Source organism: Paroedura picta, chromosome 3 (genome assembly GCF_049243985.1).
Source record: "Paroedura picta isolate Pp20150507F chromosome 3, Ppicta_v3.0, whole genome shotgun sequence".
Taxonomy (NCBI): domain Eukaryota; kingdom Metazoa; phylum Chordata; class Lepidosauria; order Squamata; family Gekkonidae; genus Paroedura; species Paroedura picta.
This window is the reverse complement of record NC_135371.1, coordinates 75,302,785-75,323,099: the sequence shown is the minus strand read 5'-3', so window position 1 is coordinate 75,323,099 and position 20,315 is coordinate 75,302,785. Positions and strand designations below refer to the sequence as shown.

Below are 20,315 nucleotides of genomic sequence, written 5' to 3'. Positions count from 1 at the left end.
GTGGGTGTGTGGGTGCGGCCGCCCGTCTCCCTTCCCCCTACTCACCTTTCAAAGCCCATTTTTATAAATGGGCTTTGAAACTAGTAATTATATAACGTGAAGGTCACTCACCCATGCAGTCTCCTTTGAATTCCAATCCTGGGAATTTGAATAGTACCTGAAGTGTCATATTGAAACCATCCAAAATCAGGACAGTGGTCCACTGGCCCACCATGCCAACAAGGCTGAGGAGCACGTGCTTTCTTCACATGGGATCTGATGTTTGCATAATGAAACAAAGAAGATCTGAGCCATGTGTGCTCATCAGGGTACCACCTTGTGTAGGGCAGCAACCAGAATATGCATCACCATGTCTTCTACAACTATAAGAAGTCACTCTGTGTGCATAAATCCCTCAACTGAGATACATGCATGCAGGGCTTGATTGCTTTCCTTCATTCGATAGGAAATCAGAGGTCCTTTGATGCTGGGCAGAGAAAGGATAAGCAGGGTGAATTCAGCACTGTGCTGGTGGTGAGGGTGAGGGAGGGAGAGAGAGAATGGTATGAACAAACGTTTGCCATCAAGGCATTATAACCTCCCTCATTTAATTAATTTAAAGAATAAACTTTTCATGTTTTTAAAGGAAATTTACCACTGCAGAAGACATATTAAATACAGTATGGACAAGATGTGGTATGTGGCCAAGCTGGTAAGAGAAATTATTTTGGTAGGCTTTGTTGTATAAAGTGTGCTTGATTTTGTTGTGATTTCATATTCTATTTAATTAATCTTGCCCTACGTACTTGTGGCTGAAAGAATTCGGGCTAATTCATCACTTGCGTTACAAATGGAATGTTGTGTGAATTGCATATTTAGCATCCAGCACAAGAAGGTTTGGCTGTTGTGCCCCAGAAAAGTACACATGAATCTGCCTCATACTGTATCAGACCCTCGGTCCAATAAGGTCAGCATTGTCTTCTCAGACTGTCAGTTGCTCTCCAAGGTTTTTCACATCACCTATTGACATATCCTGTAACTAGAGATGCCAGGGATTGAACCTGGGACCTTCATGCCAAGCAGATGCTCTGCCACCATACCACAGCCCAGTGGTAAAGAGGAAAGACACTGTTGTTCGAAATACACAGGGCAGCAAAGACCAAAGCAATGGTGAATTCCTTTTTCCTTTTGAGGAACAGAAAGCACATCAGGCTCATTTCCAGAATGTCAGATCCTTTATAGTTGCTGGTGATGTGACTGCCACAAGAAAGTCATCTGAAACTTGCTTCTTGAGACAGCTGCTTCACACAGCCAGAGTCTACCAAATATTCTTGTTTGTAGCTTGTGTTGGTCATGCTGTGAAGGTTAATCATGCCACCTTTAAATGACTTGCTGCATGGGACAGATACAATATCAGAGCAGTTTGTATCGTGAGTGACAGATCTAGATGTACATGAGAGATTTGGGAATAATGTTTCTAGGAAGATTTTGGAAGAAGCCAATTTGTGTGATTCTTCCCACGCTGCTGTTGCTTTGTAAATCCCTAGTGCTTTTTGTCAAAATTCTTTAAATTATCACTTACATCAAATCAAAGCAACTAGTAATCAATGGGCATTGCTGTATAGATCTAATACTTTTAACTTACAATATGCTAGCTATTCAACCTAGTCAGATTAAGTCCTTTATGAGATTTGGTTCACTATATGCATTGTATTGCAAATTCTTCCTTCTGCTCCCAATTGCTTGATGGTTTAATTTTTCCTGTGACTTTTCATTCCAGATACAAGGCATGAGCATAGATGAGGCAGTAGCTCAGCTGGAATTCATTGATAAAAAGGGAGCAAAAGTGGTCAAAGAGGTATGTCTTTAGAATTCCATTTTCTAAGGTCAGACCCATGTGTTGGAGCAACTGCCAATATACCAAAAGAATGGTCTGAAGGGAGCAGATTTTTTAATTTGCCTATTAGTACTGAACTTTTTGGACTCACTCTGTTAATTCTCCCTGGCTTGCAAAGGGATTGGTTATCTATTATCAAATAAGAATCAACATAGTGAGCTGTTAGGTCAATAATGTCTAGCATGACTTTGTGTGCTAGACATTTTTTAAAGAGCTTGTGCTGCCTCATAGGCCATATTTAAAGCATTGTTGGTTACTTAGGCATTCAGTCTAACCACCCACTCCTATAGACCCCCTTCCACCCTGAGGTGTGTTTGTTTGTTTGTTGGTTAGTTGGTTGGTTGGTTGGTTGGTTGGTTGGTTGGTTGGTTGGTTGGTTGATTGATTGATTGATTGATTGATTGATTGATTGATTGATTGATTGATTGATTGATTGAGAGTCAGCCTGGTGTAGTGATGAAAGTATTGGGCTAGTGTTTGGGGGCAGATCCAGATTCAAGTTCTGCATGCATCATGAAATTTGCTGAGTGATCTTGGTCAGCATAAAGGTAAAGGTAAAGGTATCCCCTGTGCATGCACCGAGTCATGTCTGACCCTTGGGGTGACGCCCTCTAGCGTTTCTTTGGCAAACTCAGTACAGGGTGATTTGCCATTCCCTTCCCCAGTCATTACTGTTTTACCCCCCAGCAAGCAAGCTGGGTACTCATTTTACCGACCTCAGAAGGATGGAAGGCTGAGATCAAACTCCCAGCCTCATGGTCAGAGCTTCAGACAGCACGTCGGCTGCCTTACCACCCTGCGCCACAAGAAGCTTATCTTGATCAGCATACTCTCAGCCTAATCATCGTGAGGCTAAAATGGAAGCAAGCAAATGGCACTCTGCAGTGGAAGTATGGCACTCAGAGCTCCTTGGAGGAAGGGCAAGATAAAAACAAATAATACATATGTGCTTTAATGAGATGCAAGGTAAGAGTTTTGTAACATGGAGTATGGAGTGCAGAGAAATTTGGGAAGGGTGAGCAATGGAATGCACTAGCATCAAAAGCCCAAATGCTGTTTTTTGTTGTTGTTTTTTGAGACTATAAAGAACAGTTACAGGGTTGGGGCATCCTCTAAAACAGCGTTTTTCAACCACTGTGCCGCGGCACACTAGTGTGCCGTGAGATATTGTCTGGTGTGCTGTGGGAAAAATTCCAATTTCATCCGTAACATGCGGCTTCGGCTCACAAATAGACCATTCATTAGATTCAAATAGACAGGAGGAGACATCGCAGTAGATCGCCGAAGCACAGAAGAGCGCCGATGGATCTGGACTCTGGAGGATTATCATGGACGCAGCACAGAAGAGCGCTGAGTGATGGATCTGGAGGAGACATGAGCAGAAGAGCGCTGAGTGTGACGGACAGCGGCTATCTGGAGGAGACAAGCGCAGTAAGTACTGAGTGACAGTGAGACAGGAGCAGATACTGCAGTGATGGACAAGTTTTTGAAAAGGAAAGAACTGGACTCTGGACAAAATTCGGAGCAAGATGAGAGCCCAAGTATGAGTGGGGATCAAAAGAAAGCAAAGATGGTTAGCTCAAGCAAATTCTCTGGCACAAGGCAATATAGCAAAAGCTATATTTCATTTGGATTTACTTTCACCGGAGATGCAAAGAAACCAACTCCACTGTGCGTGGTGTGTGGTGAAAAGCTAACAGTGCTATGGTCCCAAGTAAACTTAAACGCCATCTCCAAACGAAACACCCTTCGCTTCAAAACAAGAATGCGGACTTTTTTGTTCGCCTGCGTGAAAACACGGAGAAACAGGCAACTTTCATGAGAAAAACCACAAAGGTAAATGAAAGAGCTTAAAGTTAGCTATCAAGTTGCTGAACTTATAGCCAAGTCAAAAAAGTTGCACACTGTGGCAGAGAAATTAATACTTCCCGCCTGCAAAGCTATTGTAGAGGAGATGCTCGGACCTGAAGCAGCTACGGAAATAGCCAAAGTCCCTCTCTCTGACAACACAATTTCCAGATGTATTAATGACATGTCTGCAGACATCGAAAGTGTAGTTTTGGAAAAGATCCGTATCAGTGAGAAATTTGCATTGCAACTTGACGAGTCTACTGATATCAGTTGTTGTTGTTATGTGCGAAGTCGTGTCCGACCCATCGCGACCCCATGGACAATGATCCTCCAGGCTTTCCTGTCCTCTACCATTCCCCGGAGTCCATTTAAGTTTGCACCTACTGCTTCAGTGACTCCATCCATCCACCTCATTCTCTGTCGTCCCCTTCTTCTTTTGCCCTCGATCTCTCCCAGCATTAGGCTCTTCTCCAGGGAGTCCTTCCTTCTCATGAGGTGGCCAAAATATTTGAGTTTCATCTTCAGGATCTGGCCTTCTAAAGAGCAGTCAGGGCTGATCTCCTCTAGGACTGACTGGTTTGTTCGCCTTGCAGTCCAAGGGACTCGCAAGAGTCTTCTCCAGCACCAGAGTTCAAAAGCCTCAATTCTTTGACGCTCGGCCTTCCTTATGGTCCAACTTTCGCAGCCATACATTGCAACTGGGAAGACCATAGCCTTGACTAAACGCACTTTTGTTGGCAGGGTGATGTCTCTGCTTTTTAGGATGCTGTCTAGATTTGCCATAGCTTTCCTCCCCAGGAGCAAGCGTCTTTTAATTTCTTTGCTGCAGTCCCCATCTGCAGTGATCTTGGAGCCCAGGAAAATAAAATCTGTCACTATCTCCATTTCTTCCCCTTCTATTTGCCAGGAATTGAGAGGGCCGGATGCCATGATCTTTGTTTTCTTGATGTTGAGTTTCAAGCCAACTTTGGCACTCTCCTCCTTCACCCGCATCAACAGGCTCTTTAGTTCCTCTTCACTTTCTGCCATTAGAGTGGTATCATCTGCATATCTGAGGTTGTTGATATTTCTGAGGTTGTTGATATTTCTTGAGGTTGTTGATATTTCTATCAGTGGACATGCTCAACTCTTGGCCAATGTGCGTTTTGTGGATGGTGATGCAATTAGAGAAAACTTCTTTTTTTTGCAAGGCATTGCCAGAAAAAACAACAGGAGAAGAAATTTTTCGGGTCACATCAGAATACCTTGGAGGACTTAAGTGGGAAAACTGCACAAGTGTCTGCACCGATGGAGCTGCAGTCATGGTTGGGCGCACCAAAGGCTTTGTAAGCAGAGTGAAGGAAAGAAATCCAGATGTGATTGTTACGCATTGTTTTTTACACCGTGAGACCCTCGTAGCCAAGACTTTACCAGCAGTCCTAGTTCCTGTGTTGGATGATGTTGTGCGCATGGTAAACTTTGTAAAGTCACGACCCGTGAAAAGTCGCATGCTTGCAGCTTTGTGTGAGGAGATGGGAGCGAAGCATAAAGCCTTGCTGTTTCATACGGAGGCCTGGTGGTTGTCGCGTGGCAAGGTCTTGGTTCGTGTGTATGAGCTGCGGGAGGTACTTAAAGTGTTTCTGACAAATGAGAGGTCAGATTACGCAAAGCTGCTTGCAAGTGATGAGTGGTGTGCAAGGCTGGCATACCTGGCAGATATTTTTCATCATCTGAATGAACTGAACACACGATTGCAAAGCCGAAATGAAAACCTGCTTACAAGCACAGATAAAATAAATGGATTCTGTTCAAAGGTGCAACTCTGGCATCAACACGTGGAAAGTGGCAATCTGGAAATGTTCACACTCACCAAGCAATGGCAAGGTGTTCACACTGCTGCACCGTGTGAGATAATAGTTAAACATTTAAAAACCCTTGAGGAGAAGTTGTCATTTTATTTCTCTTCAGTCTCCACTGAATGCCTTGACTGGGTTAGGGACCCTTATAGCTCAGCATCAGTTGGTGGAAAGGACATGACTTTACAGGAGCAGGAGGAACTAACTGAACTGAGACAAAATCGTGGTTTCAAGCTAAGATTTAGTGATCTTCCTTTGGACGGTTTTTGGTTGGATACTGCCAAGGAGTTCCCCGTTCTGGCAAACAAAGCTATTTTGACATTGCTCCCATTTTCCACTACATATCTGTGTGAGATGAGCTTTTCAAGCCTGATTGCTATAAAAACTAAAGACTGAGAGCTGTTGACAAAGAGCTACGTGTGTGTCTTCCTTCGATTCCTGCCAGAATATCATCTTTGTGTTCAGCCAAACAGGCCCAGGTTTCGCACTGAATAAGTAATCAGAAAATTTCTTTGTGTTTATTTGATTTCTTTTGTGTTTGTTTTGATAATAAGTAAACAGAAATATGAACAATTATAAAATAAAGTATTATTATTTCACTAGTAAATAAGCCCGCTGTAGTCTAAATACAGCGGGCGCTAGTGGTGAGCCCCCCCCCCCCCGCAGAATGTCATAACTTTACAGTAGTCCTGAGGGTGAGGCGAGAGCCATTTTTCTTCTCCTCAGCGGCCGCGGCGGCTTGTCCTTTAGAGGCTGCCCTGGGCACTCATCGAGGGCTCCTCAGCGTCTTCTTCCCGGCCTCCGGAGTGGGTGCGGAGGCCGCTCGGCAGGCCCAGCGCCCTTGGGGATCGTGTGGAGGTTGGCTTGGCAATGGGCGGGCGGAGGAGGAGGAGGAGAGCTCAGCGCAGCGGCGGGCCGCATCAGGCTGCCGGGCAGGGAGCCCCCGGCAGCCAGGCATGGGAGACACGCTTCCTGGTCCTGAGTCACAGTTAACCTGAAAGGAACTGATAGAGAATCCGCAATTGGTTTGTCAAGACTGAAATGGTACCCACCAAATATATTTTCATTTGGAAGAACTGACATGTCAAATTTCATGATCTCCATTGTTAAGCGGGCATAATTTTATTAGTGGTAGTCATTACTAATCTATATTATTATTATTTATTAGGTTTATATCTCACCCCTTTTCAAAGACTCGCAGCAACTTAGACTTGGGGTCTGTTTCATGCTGCAGTTTCTTTCAGTTTCCAAGTAGTTAAACTGAGGGGGAGGGGATAGGCTTTCTCTATGCAGTTGTTCTTATTAAGATCAATACATAGCTCATGTTTCCTTTCTTAAAACTGCATAGTTTTAGTCTGTGATTTGTATTACTTTTCTGTTCCATTATAGGTTCTTCTAGAAGCTCAAGAAATGGCAGTGAGAAATCACAATGTTGAGTTCAAATCCAACCTATATATTGGTAAATAATTTATTAGTGTGGAAAATGTCTTCTGGACTCTTTGTTTCAGTCTAGGACAATAGTTTAGGTTTAGGTTCTTAGCAGCTATGGGAACAACTGCTGTAGTCAGTATATTATTCTGAGTACTAATACTGGATGAGAAAGCATCAGTATAGAATGGGAGGGTAGGAGGAGGTTGGAGTTTGTGCGTTCTTGTTGCTGTCTTTTTCCTCTCTGGGATTTGTTTGACCTATATTTAATATAGTTCTGGGAGTAAATATATTTCATTACTCAAGTTGTTAAACTGTTGAACAATTGGAATATCTTGTCTGAATTTTAGCTCATTTTCAGCCATTTCAAGAGCCAATTATAGCTTTCTTTGCTGTAGATGCATAAAAATAGGGTATACTAAAATATAACTTTTTTTAAAGAAAGTATAACGATAATTCTTCCCATGACGACTACTTAATGTTTCTTGCCACAGTAGCAATGTACATGACAAACACATTATTCTGTATAAGTCTTAAACAAATTAGACCATTTTTCATCAGCTGCCCATTTCATTAGTTTAACTCATTTTGTCATGACAGGTTAGTTCACAGCTTGCACTTCACTTTTCAGCTACCAGTCATCTAACAGCCTTTAATTGAGGTTAAAAAGACTCTTTTAAAAGTGTATTTAGATAGGCTGTTTACGTACTGCCTCCTGACTCCTCAGTAACCCGTGATCCTGTAACCTTTCCACTATTACAGCTGCTGCAGATGAAAGCTCATTTCTCTTTTAAAATTATGATGGCGAAAAGCAGCATAGAAATAGCTTTTACCAAGGGGGAAAATAAAAGGTCACTTCATGATGATTCGTAGCACCTCAAATGGCCATTCTAGAGGGAGGTGATTGACCAACTTGTAAATTACTCTTTGTAGGGCATGACTTCAAATGAGGATAGAAGATGTTCTTACACTGTATTAGAGGAAATGCTTAGCTGGAATGCCTGGTATTGGAACTCCTACAGGCAGTGTTAGTCATTTGAAAACTGTATCTCACCACAGTTCTTTTTCTGCCAAATGATATAGGCCTTGTTTTCAGCCATTTTTAAGGTCTCACAGTAGAATCATAGAATCATAGAGTTGGAAGGGGCCATACAGGCCATCTAGTCCAACCCCCTGCTCAACGCAGGATCAGCCCTAAGCATCCTAAAGCATCCAAGAAAAGTGTGTATCCAACCTTTGCTTGAAGACTGCCAGTGAGGGGGAGCTCACCACCTCCTTAGGCAGCCTATTCCACTGCTGAACTACTCTGACTGTGAAATTTTTTTCCTGATATCTAGCCTATATCGTTGTACTTGAAGTTTAAACCCATTACTGCGTGTCCTCTCCTCTGCAGCCAACAGGAACAGCATCCTGCCCTCCTCCAAGTGACAACCTTTCAAATACTTAAAGAGGGCTATCATGTCCCCTCTCAACCTCCTTTTCTCCAGGCTGAACATTCCCAAATCCCTCAACCTATCTTCATAGGGCTTGGTCCCTTGGCCCCAGATCATCTTCGTCGCTCTCCTCTGTACCCTTTCAATTTTATCTACGTCCTTCTTGAAGTGAGGCCTCCAGAACTGCACATAGTACTCCAGGTGTGGTCTGACCAGTGCCGTATACAATGGGACTATGACATCTTGTGATTTTGATGTGATGCCCCTGTTGATACAGCCCAAAATGGCATTTGCCTTTTTTACCGCTGCATCACACTGCCTGCTCATGTTTAGTTTACAATCCACAAGTACCCCAAGGTCTCGTTCACACACAGTGTTACCTAGAAGCATATCCCCCATCCAGTAGGCATGCTTTTCATTTTTCTGACCCAGATACAGAACTTTACACTTATCTTTATTAAATTGCATCTTGTTTTCATTTGCCCATTTTTCCATTGTGTTCAGATCTCGTTGAACTCTGTCTCTATCTTCCGGAGTCCTTCAACTTATCCATCAGAACATCATGGGGAACCTTGTCAAAAGCTTTACTAAAATCCAAGTAAACGACATCAACCGAATTTCCCCGATCCAGCAAACCTGTTACTTGGTCAAAAAAGGAAACCAGGTTGGTCTGGCAGGACCTGTTGGAGACAAATCCATGCTGACTTCCTTGGATCACCAAATTGTCCTCCAGATGTTTGCAGATCTCTCCCTTTAATATCTGCTCCATTATCTTCCCCACAACAGAGGTCAGACTCACTGGTCTGTAGTTTCCCAGGTCATCCTTCCTCTCTTTTTTGAAGATCGGAATAACGTTTGCTCTCTTCCAGTCCTCCGGGACATCTCCAGTACTTAAAGAGGTCCCGAAGATGATGGACAAGGAAAGTTCTTTGAGCATTCTCGGGTGCATTTCATCCGGACCAGGGGATTTGAACTCATCCAGTGCAGCTAAATGCCTCTCGACAACCTCTCTATCCATGTTAACCTGCCACCCAGACACTATCCTTTTGCTACGGCCATCTCTAGATGTGCCTAAACACTTTGACCTGTGGGAAAAAACAGATGTAAAATAGGCACTAAGCCTTTCTGCTTTCTCTGCACCCTCCGTTAGAGTTTGTCCATCCGCACCCGACAGTGGGCCTATTGCCTCCTTTACTTTACGTTTGCTCCTCACATAACTGAAAAATCTTTTCTTGTTACAATGGGCTTCCCTGGCCAATCTTAGCTCACTCTCAGCTTTGGCCTTTCTGATGATTTTGTATACAAGTTTTTTTTTATTTTCATAAAGATAGAAATATAGAATACAGTATAAGTTATTAATACAAAGAATAGTAAAGTATAGTCTTCATTTGAAAATGTACGACCCCACATTAACTACACAATGATATAAATTTTGCCCAAAGCTTATAAACTGTCAGGCTGAGCCCAGCCTGTGGAGCCTCTGGTGAAAGCGCATTCGAAATCCAACAGCCAGTTGCCAATTTCAAAAGTAGCTTTATTAGGCAAAGTCCACAGTACACTTAAGTAGGCCAAGATCTTCCTAAGCAAAGATCTTGATAATAACAAAGTACAGGGGGAACAAGAGGGGTAGTTATAGGGTGCAAGAGGGGTAGTTATAGGAGAGCAGAAAGGTGGCGAAAACAAGTCGGTTCTCAGGCGGCCAGATGGCCAGGGATCTTATCAAGCAGTTGGCACTTTGTTGAGACTTTGGCCTCTCCGCAAGGACACTTACAGTAAGATTGATACATTCGAACGGAGTCCTCTCCCGCTGGGAAAGGAAGGGAGTGGAGTTCTCAAAGGACAGTTCTCATGACACTCGCCTCCCTTCAAGGTCCCTCCCCCCCCATGCACCTGCGGCGACCGGAGCAGGGCGAGGCTTGTCGGGGAAGCTAGAGTGAAACTTCCGGAGAACGAGGGGGGCGGCGACATCCTCAGCGTTAACCCATTCATTATCGGAATCAGGGAAACCTTTCCAGGTCACCAAGTACTGAAGCTGCTTACGGAAAAAGCGGGAGTCCACAATATCAGACAGTTCGTAGTGGATCTCTTCGCCAACCATGACAGGCGGAGGAGGGTTAGACTGGGGTGCCAAGGGTCGGGTGGAGGCGCCCGTTTGACCAGGCTGACGTGGAACACGGGGTGAACCTTACGGTAGGTCTTGGGGAGGTCCACCCTTATGGCGACCTCGTTAAGTACAGCCACAACCTTAAGAGGACCCACATACTGATAGCTCAGCTTCTTGCAGGGCCGTCTATTCTTCAGGTGTTTGGTGGAAATGTACACCTCATCCCCCACTGCATAGACAGGGGATTTCTGCCGCTTACGGTTTGCCCACTTCTTGACGTCAGCTTTTGCCTTCCCCAAGGATTCGGTTACCTCCCCCCAGGCTTCACGGACCCTGGCGGCCCATTCGTCAATTCCCGGGGGGACGGAGGTGTCATCTCCCAGAGGCTTCACCAGTGTGGGGAACGGGGGGGGGGGGGAGGCATAGCCGTGCATTACTTCGAACGGGGACTTCCCAGTGGTGGAGTGCGGGGCATTGTTGTAGGCATACTCGGCCAGGGGCAAGAGGGAGACCCAATCGTCTTGGTGATAGTTCAAAAAGCAGCGGAGATACTGCTCCAGCACCTGGTTCACCCTTTCAGTCTGCCCATTTGTGGCGGGATGGTAAGCGGAGCTAAGACCCCGGGACCTCCCAGCCAGGCTCATCAGGGCCCCCAAGAATTTGGCAACGAACTGGACCCAGCGGTTGCTGATTATCTTGCGGGGGAACCCGTGAAGTCTCATGACGTGGGTCACAAACATTTCAGCCAGGCGTTGTGCCGTGGGCAAGCCCGGGCAGGGCACGAAGTGGGCCTGTTTTGAGAATTGGTCGACTACGACCCAGATCACTGTCTTCCCCTGGCTGAGGGGAAGTCTGTGATGAAATCCATGGAGATGATCTCCCAGGGGCGTTCGGGGACTTCCAGGGGCTTCAATAAACCCTGAGGATTTCCCACCCCACGTTTGTGGGACAAACAAATGGGGCATCCCACCATATATTTGCCCGCGGCGCGCCTTGGGCCACCAGAATTGACAGCGAAGGACCCCCAAGTTTTCAGGAAGCCAAAGTGCCCCGCAGCTTTGCTGTCGTGGCAGAGCTCGAGGACCTGCTTGCGGAGGGATGCGAGGATGTACAAACGGTCCCCCCTATACCAGACCCCCTCGTGGGCGCGCAGCTGCGAGCGAAGGTCAGCCAGTTGAGGATCGGGGCCGAGGGCTACCCGGAACTCGGACAGAGGCACCGGGGGTGAAGTCGGCTGGGGTGACGGCCGGATGGCCGGGTCCCGCCCCCCTGTGCTCGGGATTGGCTGCGGATCTGCACTAAGAGGCCCAACTGTTTTGGGGTAAAAACAGTATCGATCCAGGGGGTCTTTCCCTCCCCCGGGTGCATGCGGGATAGAGCGTCGGCCATGAAGTTGTTTCGCCTGGGAATGTGTACCAGGGTGAAATCGAACCTGGAGAAGAAGTCCGCCCACCGGATCTGCTTGGTGTTGAGGGTGCGCGGTCTACGCAGAGCCTCCAGGTTTTTGTGATCGGTCCAGACCTCGAACGGTATTTTTGACCCTTCCAAAAAGTGGCGCCCTGGGCCCCCCTTGCTTGCCGCCCGGCTTGTTGGCCGGGCGAGGCCAGTCGGCGGGGGGGGGCGCGGCTTTCCCCGGTCGTGATGAGGGGAAGCCTTGGTTTTGGCCTGCCGTGTAGGGCACACCGAGGCGAAGTGGCCTTTTCCCCCGCACTCATGGCAAAGCCCCAGCTGCTTGCGTTTCTCGCGGCCCGGGGTGGGCGTGAAGGACGATTGGGTGGTCATTGGCTTGGGGACCACGGGGATTTTGTCCACCCGGGAGGTTCTCAGCAGACGAGCAGCTTCCTGGTGGCGGTGGTAGGCCCTGTAGTTGACGAGGTTTGCCTCAATCACCCCGGTGGCGTCGATCCACTGCTGCAGAGTCCCGCCCTCGGGGGGCCCTCGGTTGAAGACCCCGTCGACCACGGGGCGATCCAGGCCGTCCACGAAGGCTGTGATGATATGCGCATCATTCATGGTGGGGATCCTGGCCACAATGGCTCGGAAGTCGATGACATAGTCTATGAGCGGCCTCCCCCTCTGCTTAAGCCCAGCCAGCGCCGTCTTCGCCTTCCGCTCACGGAAAGGGTCCCTGAATGCCCCCTGGAGGCTGGCTCTGAAGGATTCTAAGGAGGTGGCTGCCTCCGTCCCCTGTTCGTACTGGGTGAGCCACCATTCCATGGTCTGGCCTTCTAGATTGCAGCCCAGGGTGCGGACTAGGTCTGCCTCGCTCCGGAAGGTGTCCCCCCACTCCGCTAAGAACCCATCCACCATAATTAAGAAATAGGTGAGTCTCTCCGGTGAACCATCGAATTTCACCTTGAACTTCTGTCCTCCCAGGTGATCGTGGCGATCCCCCCTGGCGGCCCCGTCATCCAGGCGCGGTGGCGGGGGGGCTGGCGTGCCGGTGAAGGCGGACGCGCAGCTGAAAGTTGAGGTGGGAGGAGGGGGGATGCCGCGGAGCTTCCAGCGCAAGAGGGGCATAGGTCTCTCTCTGCGGGGCCACGGGGCGACCCCACTCCCATGCTGGCAGGCCCCCCAGGGGCGCAGGGGGCTGTACCGGAGGCGTGGGGGTTCGGGTAGGGAGTTCTTCCCATGGACCCGATAGAAATGTTCCGGGGTCCGGGGTCCTGGGCCCTCGACTGGGAACGTGATGGTGAGGCCTCTCCCCGTGAACGCCGGGGTTCCTGGTGCGAGGGGGGCTCGCTGAAAACCGGGGGTCGTCCGGACCCCGGCCGGGGTCCTGGTCCTGTGTCGGCATCGTCCTCCTCCAGCCAGGTGGTCACCACGCCCGGGCGGGGGAAAGTCAGCCGCCTGGGGGGTGCCAACGTGGGCGGCAGGCCGGAAGAGGCGATCCCCACCAGGGTTTCGAGAGTTCTGTACCCGACCGAGGCGGTGCTGTGGCAGCGGGCCCCGCAGGGGGGCGAATAGCAGCTCGGGTGGCCTGGGCAATAGGTGCGCCGGGCAGGGACGCGGGCAAGGAAGATCGTCCCTTCGTCCCCTTTTCTGAGGCGAGGTGGGCGTTCCAGAGATCGCGGTAGGTTTCGGCCTGGCGAAGGGCTTCGGTTTCAGCCCGCCGAAGTGCTTCGATTTCTCTCCGTTGGTCCCCTACGCGCAGCATCAGGCCCTCGAGCTCCTCCACTAGCACGAGGTGTTGGCGTCCTTCTCGGGTAAAATCGACTCCCACCTGGCGGCCCATTTCGACCAGTCGGCCCAGCTCACCCGGGTCCTCGGTAGCTTCCTCCCCTCGTCCGGGTTGGATGGAGAGGGCAATTTCCCAGTCGCCCCCGCAGTGCCTCCCTCGGGGCTCGGGCATGGTGGGGTCCAGTGGTCGCCGGTATCGGGGGTGGTCGTTAGAGGCACCGTAGTCGCACCGTCCTCAGCCCGTTCCTCGATGGGGACGTGGATGACCAGGTGCTGGCGGCCCACGTCCGGGGACTGCTCCACGATGTCTGACCCTGAATCCTCCGGGGTTGCCGCGGCCATGGGTAGCGAGGCTCCCCAGCGGATGGATTAACAGGGAGAAGTGGTTATTATCAATTTGTCAGGAATCAGGCTGAGCCCAGCCTGTGGAGCCTCTGGTGAAAGCGCATTCGAAATCCAACAGCCGGTTGCAAATTCCAAAAGTAGCTTTATTAGGCAAAGTCCACAGTATGCTTAAGCAGGCCAAGATCTTCCTAAGCAAAGATCTTGATAATAACAAAGTACAGGGGGAACAAGAGGGGTAGTTATAGGGTGCACCAGGTAGGGGCGGGGGGCAGAAGACTTTTCGGCGGGAGAGCAGAAAGGTGGCGAAAACAAGTCGGTTCTCAGGCGGCCAGATGGCCAGGGATCTTATCAAGCGGTTGGCACTTTGTTTAGATTTTGGCCTGTCTCCGCAAGGACACTTACAGTAAGATTGATACATTCGAACGGAGTCCTCTCCCGCTGGGAAAGGAAGGGAGTGGAGTTCTCAAAGGACAGGTTTATTGCTTTACGGCCTTGGCCAGATGCGGCTGGGGGAAGCATAGAGGTGTGAGAATATGCAGGGACGGATGGAGTCGGGATGGCATGAATCGGGGTTCATGACATAAACTTGTTCACGTTTGAGTCTAAGAGCCATCCACATTTCCACTACATTTAAGAAAAGAGGCCTAGTTAATTATACCAAAGAAAAGTTGTTAATACAAAAAAATGATAGAATAAAGTCTTCATTGGTTACATTTACATTTACACCTCCTCCATTAGGTGCCTCCTTTTAGTTATGCTTTAAATTTAGACTAGAAGTCACTACGGAGATATATTTGATATTCAGCTTGCGTAGGAAATCAAAGACCCCGCACTAACTACATAATAGTATAAACTTAGCATGAACAGTAAAATATTAGGCTAGAGGGCACTACGGAGATATATTTAATAATCAACTTACTTAAGAGATCATAGACCTCACGTTAACTGCTTAACACAATCTAAGAGCTGTCCTGACAGATATTTCTAGGTTTAAATTAAATGCTTAGCATTAAACATTTCTTGTAGAACAATATGAGCTTTGGCCCTGTATCAATACCCTAATAAAAAGAAAGGAAAGTAAGGCATTACGTTAAAAATGTACAAGAGAATTACAAGAGGATTTCATAGCTTCTCCTTATCCTTAATACAGATTTGTCTTACATAGAAAATCTGAGGCCCCATGTTGACTACACAATGGTATAAACTTTTGCCCTGAACTTATAAGCTTATTCACATTTCGGCCATATATGGGGGGGGGGGAAGAAGCTTACTTTATTACCACTTTTAACATAATTTTTAGTAATTTTTACGATCACTTTTAGTGTCGCATACATCTATAAAACAATTTATACTTGACACATTCTAAGAGCCATCCTGACAGGTGTATTTTCAGATTTAAGTCGAGAGCTTAACATTAAACATTTTCTACAGACCAGTATGAGCTTTAGCCCTATAGCAATACACTAGTAAAGAAAGAATAAAGGTGGGAAAACCCCGTTTTATATTTCCGGCACTAACGATTATATTGCCTATATGCCTACAGGAGAAAAGAGAGAAAGAACCACTGCTTCCCCTTCCCCTTCCCCTTCCCCAGTCTTCTTAAGGGGGTCTCATATCGAGGCTTGCTACATCTTGTTGTTCCCGTAGACTTATATTCTGTCCCGTTGGCCTTTGGCGTAGAAAGTGCAGTTGTACTCTTTCCCGCAGAATATGCATCGATAAATCTTGAGGCAGTTGCACCTTCTGGACTCCAGTATCAATACAATTTTTTTCCCGAAGAGCTCCTTTAAATCGATTACTTTCACAGCAGATCCATATATCTTTTGATTGATTCTTGTGCACTGTTGCTTTGAAATGGCTGTATGTCTTTTTAAGAAGGGTGTCCTTATCTAGGCTGCAGGACTCCGACATCCCCTTTTCCATCTCCAAAATTTCAAATTTCTCTTCTACTGTTGGTTTTCCACCTTGTTTAGAGCTATCATCAGCCACTGTTATTGATCCATCATTCCTGTTAGAGACTTCTTTCTTGCCGTCTTGGATCTCCTTGAAAATATTTTTGAGCAATCCTTCTGTAAATGCTTTCAAATCTTGGGTTTGTTTCTCTATTAGATGATCCATTCTTTTTAACATAGACATGTTTTTGGCTTGAAAATCAACAACCAGCCTCAGACAATTTTACAAGTGGCCAGTAGAGGTCCTCTGTTTTGTCTTCTGACATTCCTGGCACTGGCATGTGACGTATAGAAATCAGTAAAGCAGATATTCTCGTACTGGAACAGAGTTCTCGTGAGATCTTCCCATTCACAGCTCTTATCTCTTATCTCCGAAAACCAAAACAATTGCAGTAAGAGCTTTTGCCAATTAATTTGAGTTGATTTAAGTCCTTCTTCTGCTTAGAAAGGAGAATTAGCCTGCCTCATAACGAGGTGGCTTCGGGCAGAGCAGAGCAAAAGGAGGGGGGAAACAGAAGGCTTTAATGCAGGAAAAGAGACGAAAAAATAGACCAAGAGATACTTGCAGTAAATGATGTTTTGGAACTCAGCCGATGTCCTCCCCTCAGTTCACAGCGTTCATTTGCAGTAAATCATCGTGTAGGGTTAAAGCAGATTCGAGAAAGAGAGAAAAGAAAAGTCCAAGATAGAAAATGGCAGTTGTCCTCTTGACCCGAAATGCTGACAGCCTATAATCCAGGGATATATACTCCCTAAAGGATTGGAGACGGCCCCAAGAACTTCCTGGGTAGAAAGGTGAGGTGGGGTTTGCGTACCCCTCCTCTTTTCTGCCAATTGCTTCCACATTTGACTCCTGTCAGGCTTCAGTGATTGCACTGCAAATGCACTGCAATCCTCTCAGAACGACATCTTGGCCACACACCCCGGCCTTTCTGATGATTGATCTACAGTGCCTAGTAACCTGTAGGTACTCTTCTTTAGAGCTCTGTCCTTCCCTCCATTTCCTGAACATTTTCCTTTTCTTTCTTAGTTCCTCTTGAAGTTCTCTGTTCATCCAAATAGGCTTCTTGAAGCTCCTGCAGTGTTTTTGTCTTTCTGGGATAGTCATTGATTGAGCATGCAATAGCTCTTGTTTGAGTAGCGCCCACCCTTCACATGCTCCCTTCCCTTCCAGCATTCTCGTCCATGGTATGACACTCATCATGTCTCTGAGTTTATTAAAGTTTGCCCTACGAAAATCCAACATCCGCATCTGGCTACAGGCTTCCTTGGCTCCCCATCTCAAAAGGAATTCTATGAGGACATGGTCACTTCCCCCTAGGGTCCCCACCTCCTTCACCTCATCCATCAACTCTTGCCTGTTGGGGTTATTGGGAGTCTGGGGTTATTAGGAGGATTAAGTGGAGGAGGGAAGAGCTGTATTGTACGCTGCTTGGATCCCTGTTGGGTAGTAAAGGAGGGTATAAATAAAGAAATAAATATCATAAGTCATAAGAATGTACCATGATGGTGAAATATTTCTGAAATGAATGGCTACCTGTGGCTTTATGATGAGCAGAGTTACTAGCATATGACAACACTTTTCTATGGTTTGAATCCTGTCAGCATAATTGTATTTATTATGAGAATGGGCTCCCATGAGAAGCAAGTGTAGCTTCCTTTACCCACCCCCATACCCTTGTACACTTCTGTAGTGCTAAGTGTACATATTGCATCTTGGCAGGCCATCTCTCTAAATAGAGAGCCTTCTGCATTGCATTGTATGGTAGCAAACAACTCTGTCTCCTGTCCCAGACCCTCAGTCTGACTGTTCACAGTAGAAAACAGTAGCTAGCCACCTCCTAACATCCCTTTCCTGGCCACCAGACAATCCTCAGATCTCCTGGCTACACTACACACACTGTACGATAAATAAATAATCTATAGACATTAAGCCACAGCTTTGACACTTCATTACCATAACCAATGCCAACTTCTTTGGATCTTGATCCATGCTGGGGCATACCAATGCATGTGTTGCTGCATCCAAGGGGTCAGAAATCCTGTTAAGGTTTTTCTAGATGTATGTACTAGCCAGGATTGACCTTTTAGTATTTATACTTTATGTCTTCTAGCTCGATCATTCTCTGGGAAAGGCCACTACATTAAAAGGATCCGCTACCATGGCAAAGGCATGTTTGGCATTATGGACAAAGTCAGGTGTCATTACTTTGTGAAACTAGTTGAAGGCCCACCTCCACCTCCGCAGCCACCAAAGACTGGCTTTGATCAAGCAAAGGAGTATGTGCAGCTTCTTCGAAGCCGAACTATTACTAATACATTGTAACATAATCCATGCTATGTAATTTTTTCTGGAGGAAACTTTTAAATAAAATTCATTTTAAGGAGAATCTGATTCCTGCATGTGAGATATTTGTGGTGATTGGGAGGGAATGGCAAGACAGCTACTTATGCTACTTGAGAAAATGGTTAGGAGGAGATGCTGTTAAGCAGCCTCATGGTGATTTATATTCGGACTCTTGAGCTTTCTTTAGAGTTTTTTCCCACTATTACTTTCCCTAAAAATAATAGCTTTTTTTGCTGCTTAGCATATGCTGAGAATGCAAGAATTTTACTGACAGCAGACTTTAAGTATTGCATGTAAAGTCAGAAAATGGATGCTGTCCTAGCTTCACTAATAATATTTAGTCAGTCTTCTCTAATTTTTGCTGCAGCACTGCCACCCTATTACAAACATAATTCATAAGAGTTTCTTATGTTGAACACAGGGCATGTGACTAAAAGTTGATAAATCTTTGGGGGAAATAGGGGCTACAAATGTAACCATAATTAATGTTCAACAAATAAGCATTGCCCTGACTCAGATCAGATGTGGCCAGTGATTAAATTGAAGAAGGAAGATAGCAGTCATTTTGATTGCCAATAATGGGCCAGGAATACACATTTCAAATATATATATTGCTCTTGATCTTATGCATTGCAGAAAGCAGAGGATTGTTCACAGAAACTGCACAGTAAAAACAGGGGAGTTTTCAGTTCACCACGATATGGCTGTAGATGGCACTGCTGTTCATTTTCTGGAAATACCTAATGAGGCAAGGAAAACTTTAAAAGTTCAGTTACTTCATGACTCCCCACAGTTACATTATATATCCCATATCTCATATGTGTGTATAAACCAGCTAATCTTTGTGGAACCAAAGTGCTTGGAGAAAATGGAGAAAATGTACCTTACTCACTAAAAGGACTGCAGATTTTAAAGTTTCTTATTTTTAATACAAAATGACTTTTCGAGCATGCATTTAGTTGGTTCAGCTGGTCTACAGTAGAAGGGCAAGATTCAAGTCCAGTAGGGCCTTAAAGTCCTAGAAGGCTTTCCTATGTATAAGCTTTCAAGAGTCAAAGCTGTCAGGGACTATGTGCATAATGATATTATTTGACTTGAAGACATGAAACTGCCAGCCCATTGGTCCATCCAAGTCAGTATTGCTTACTCAAATAGGCAGTGGCTCTCCAGGGTCTCAGTAGCAGTCTTTCAGGTCAAACTGCCTGGTCCTTTTAACTGGAGATATTGGAGATGGAACCTTCTACATGTCAAACAGATGCTCCAGCACTGAGCTACAGCTGTTATTTCTTACGTTTATTTATTTATTTTATTTATACCGCCCTTCCCTACTACTCTGGGTGGTTTACAGAAAACATTTTGGAACATTTACATGGAACAGTATCAGTATCAGTATAACAATATAACAGCAATAACATACCAACTAGAACAGTATTTCAACAACAATAACTTTGACACTCCCTTGGTAGGTTCGACCTTTCAGTCGGGGGGGGGGGGAGGCAGGACCTGTAGATGTTATGGGTCAGTCGGCTCCACCAAATGCCTGGGGGAAGAGCTCCTTTTTGCAGGCCCTGCAGAATTGTGGAAGTTCCAGCAAGGTCCTGATCACTAGGTGGGTGCCAGGACTGAAAAGGCCCTGGCCCTTGTTGAGGTCCGACTAGAATAAAAAACAATAGAAGAATTCTAAGTTATGAGCCCACCCCAAGGCAAAACGGGGGGGGGGGAAGTGGGGAGGGAGACACAGGGACACACAGATATGTCTCTGACCCTCAAACCTTATATGACCTTTCCATAGTTCCAGAGCCCTCTAACCCTCCATTCACCAAAAAACAAGACACTGCTCCAACTCACCTGAGTTCCAACATCCAGGCACATGGGTTCCTAACAAAGTTACCTGTCTGGTAGTGATTTATATATCTAGGTTTTAGGCAGGCACTTAAATTGACCTTTTGTAAATTACTGCCCAT

General features: G+C 46.4%; 1 protein-coding gene across 2 annotated transcripts in view; it reads left to right on the top strand.

The window, feature by feature from the left end:
• MRPL22 (mitochondrial ribosomal protein L22) overlaps positions 1 to 18,394 on the top strand; it is a 38,664-nt gene extending 20,270 nt beyond the window's left edge. For both annotated transcript variants that reach the window (XM_077326453.1, XM_077326454.1), the window contains exons 4-7: positions 626 to 691; positions 1,760 to 1,837; positions 6,952 to 7,021; positions 18,119 to 18,394. In XM_077326453.1, coding sequence (XP_077182568.1) covers positions 626 to 691; positions 1,760 to 1,837; positions 6,952 to 7,021; positions 18,119 to 18,330 — 426 coding nt within the window. In that variant the 3' untranslated portion in view covers positions 18,331 to 18,394. The remainder of the gene's footprint in view (positions 1 to 625; positions 692 to 1,759; positions 1,838 to 6,951; positions 7,022 to 18,118) is intronic.
• The last annotated feature ends 1,921 nt before the right edge of the window (positions 18,395 to 20,315 follow it).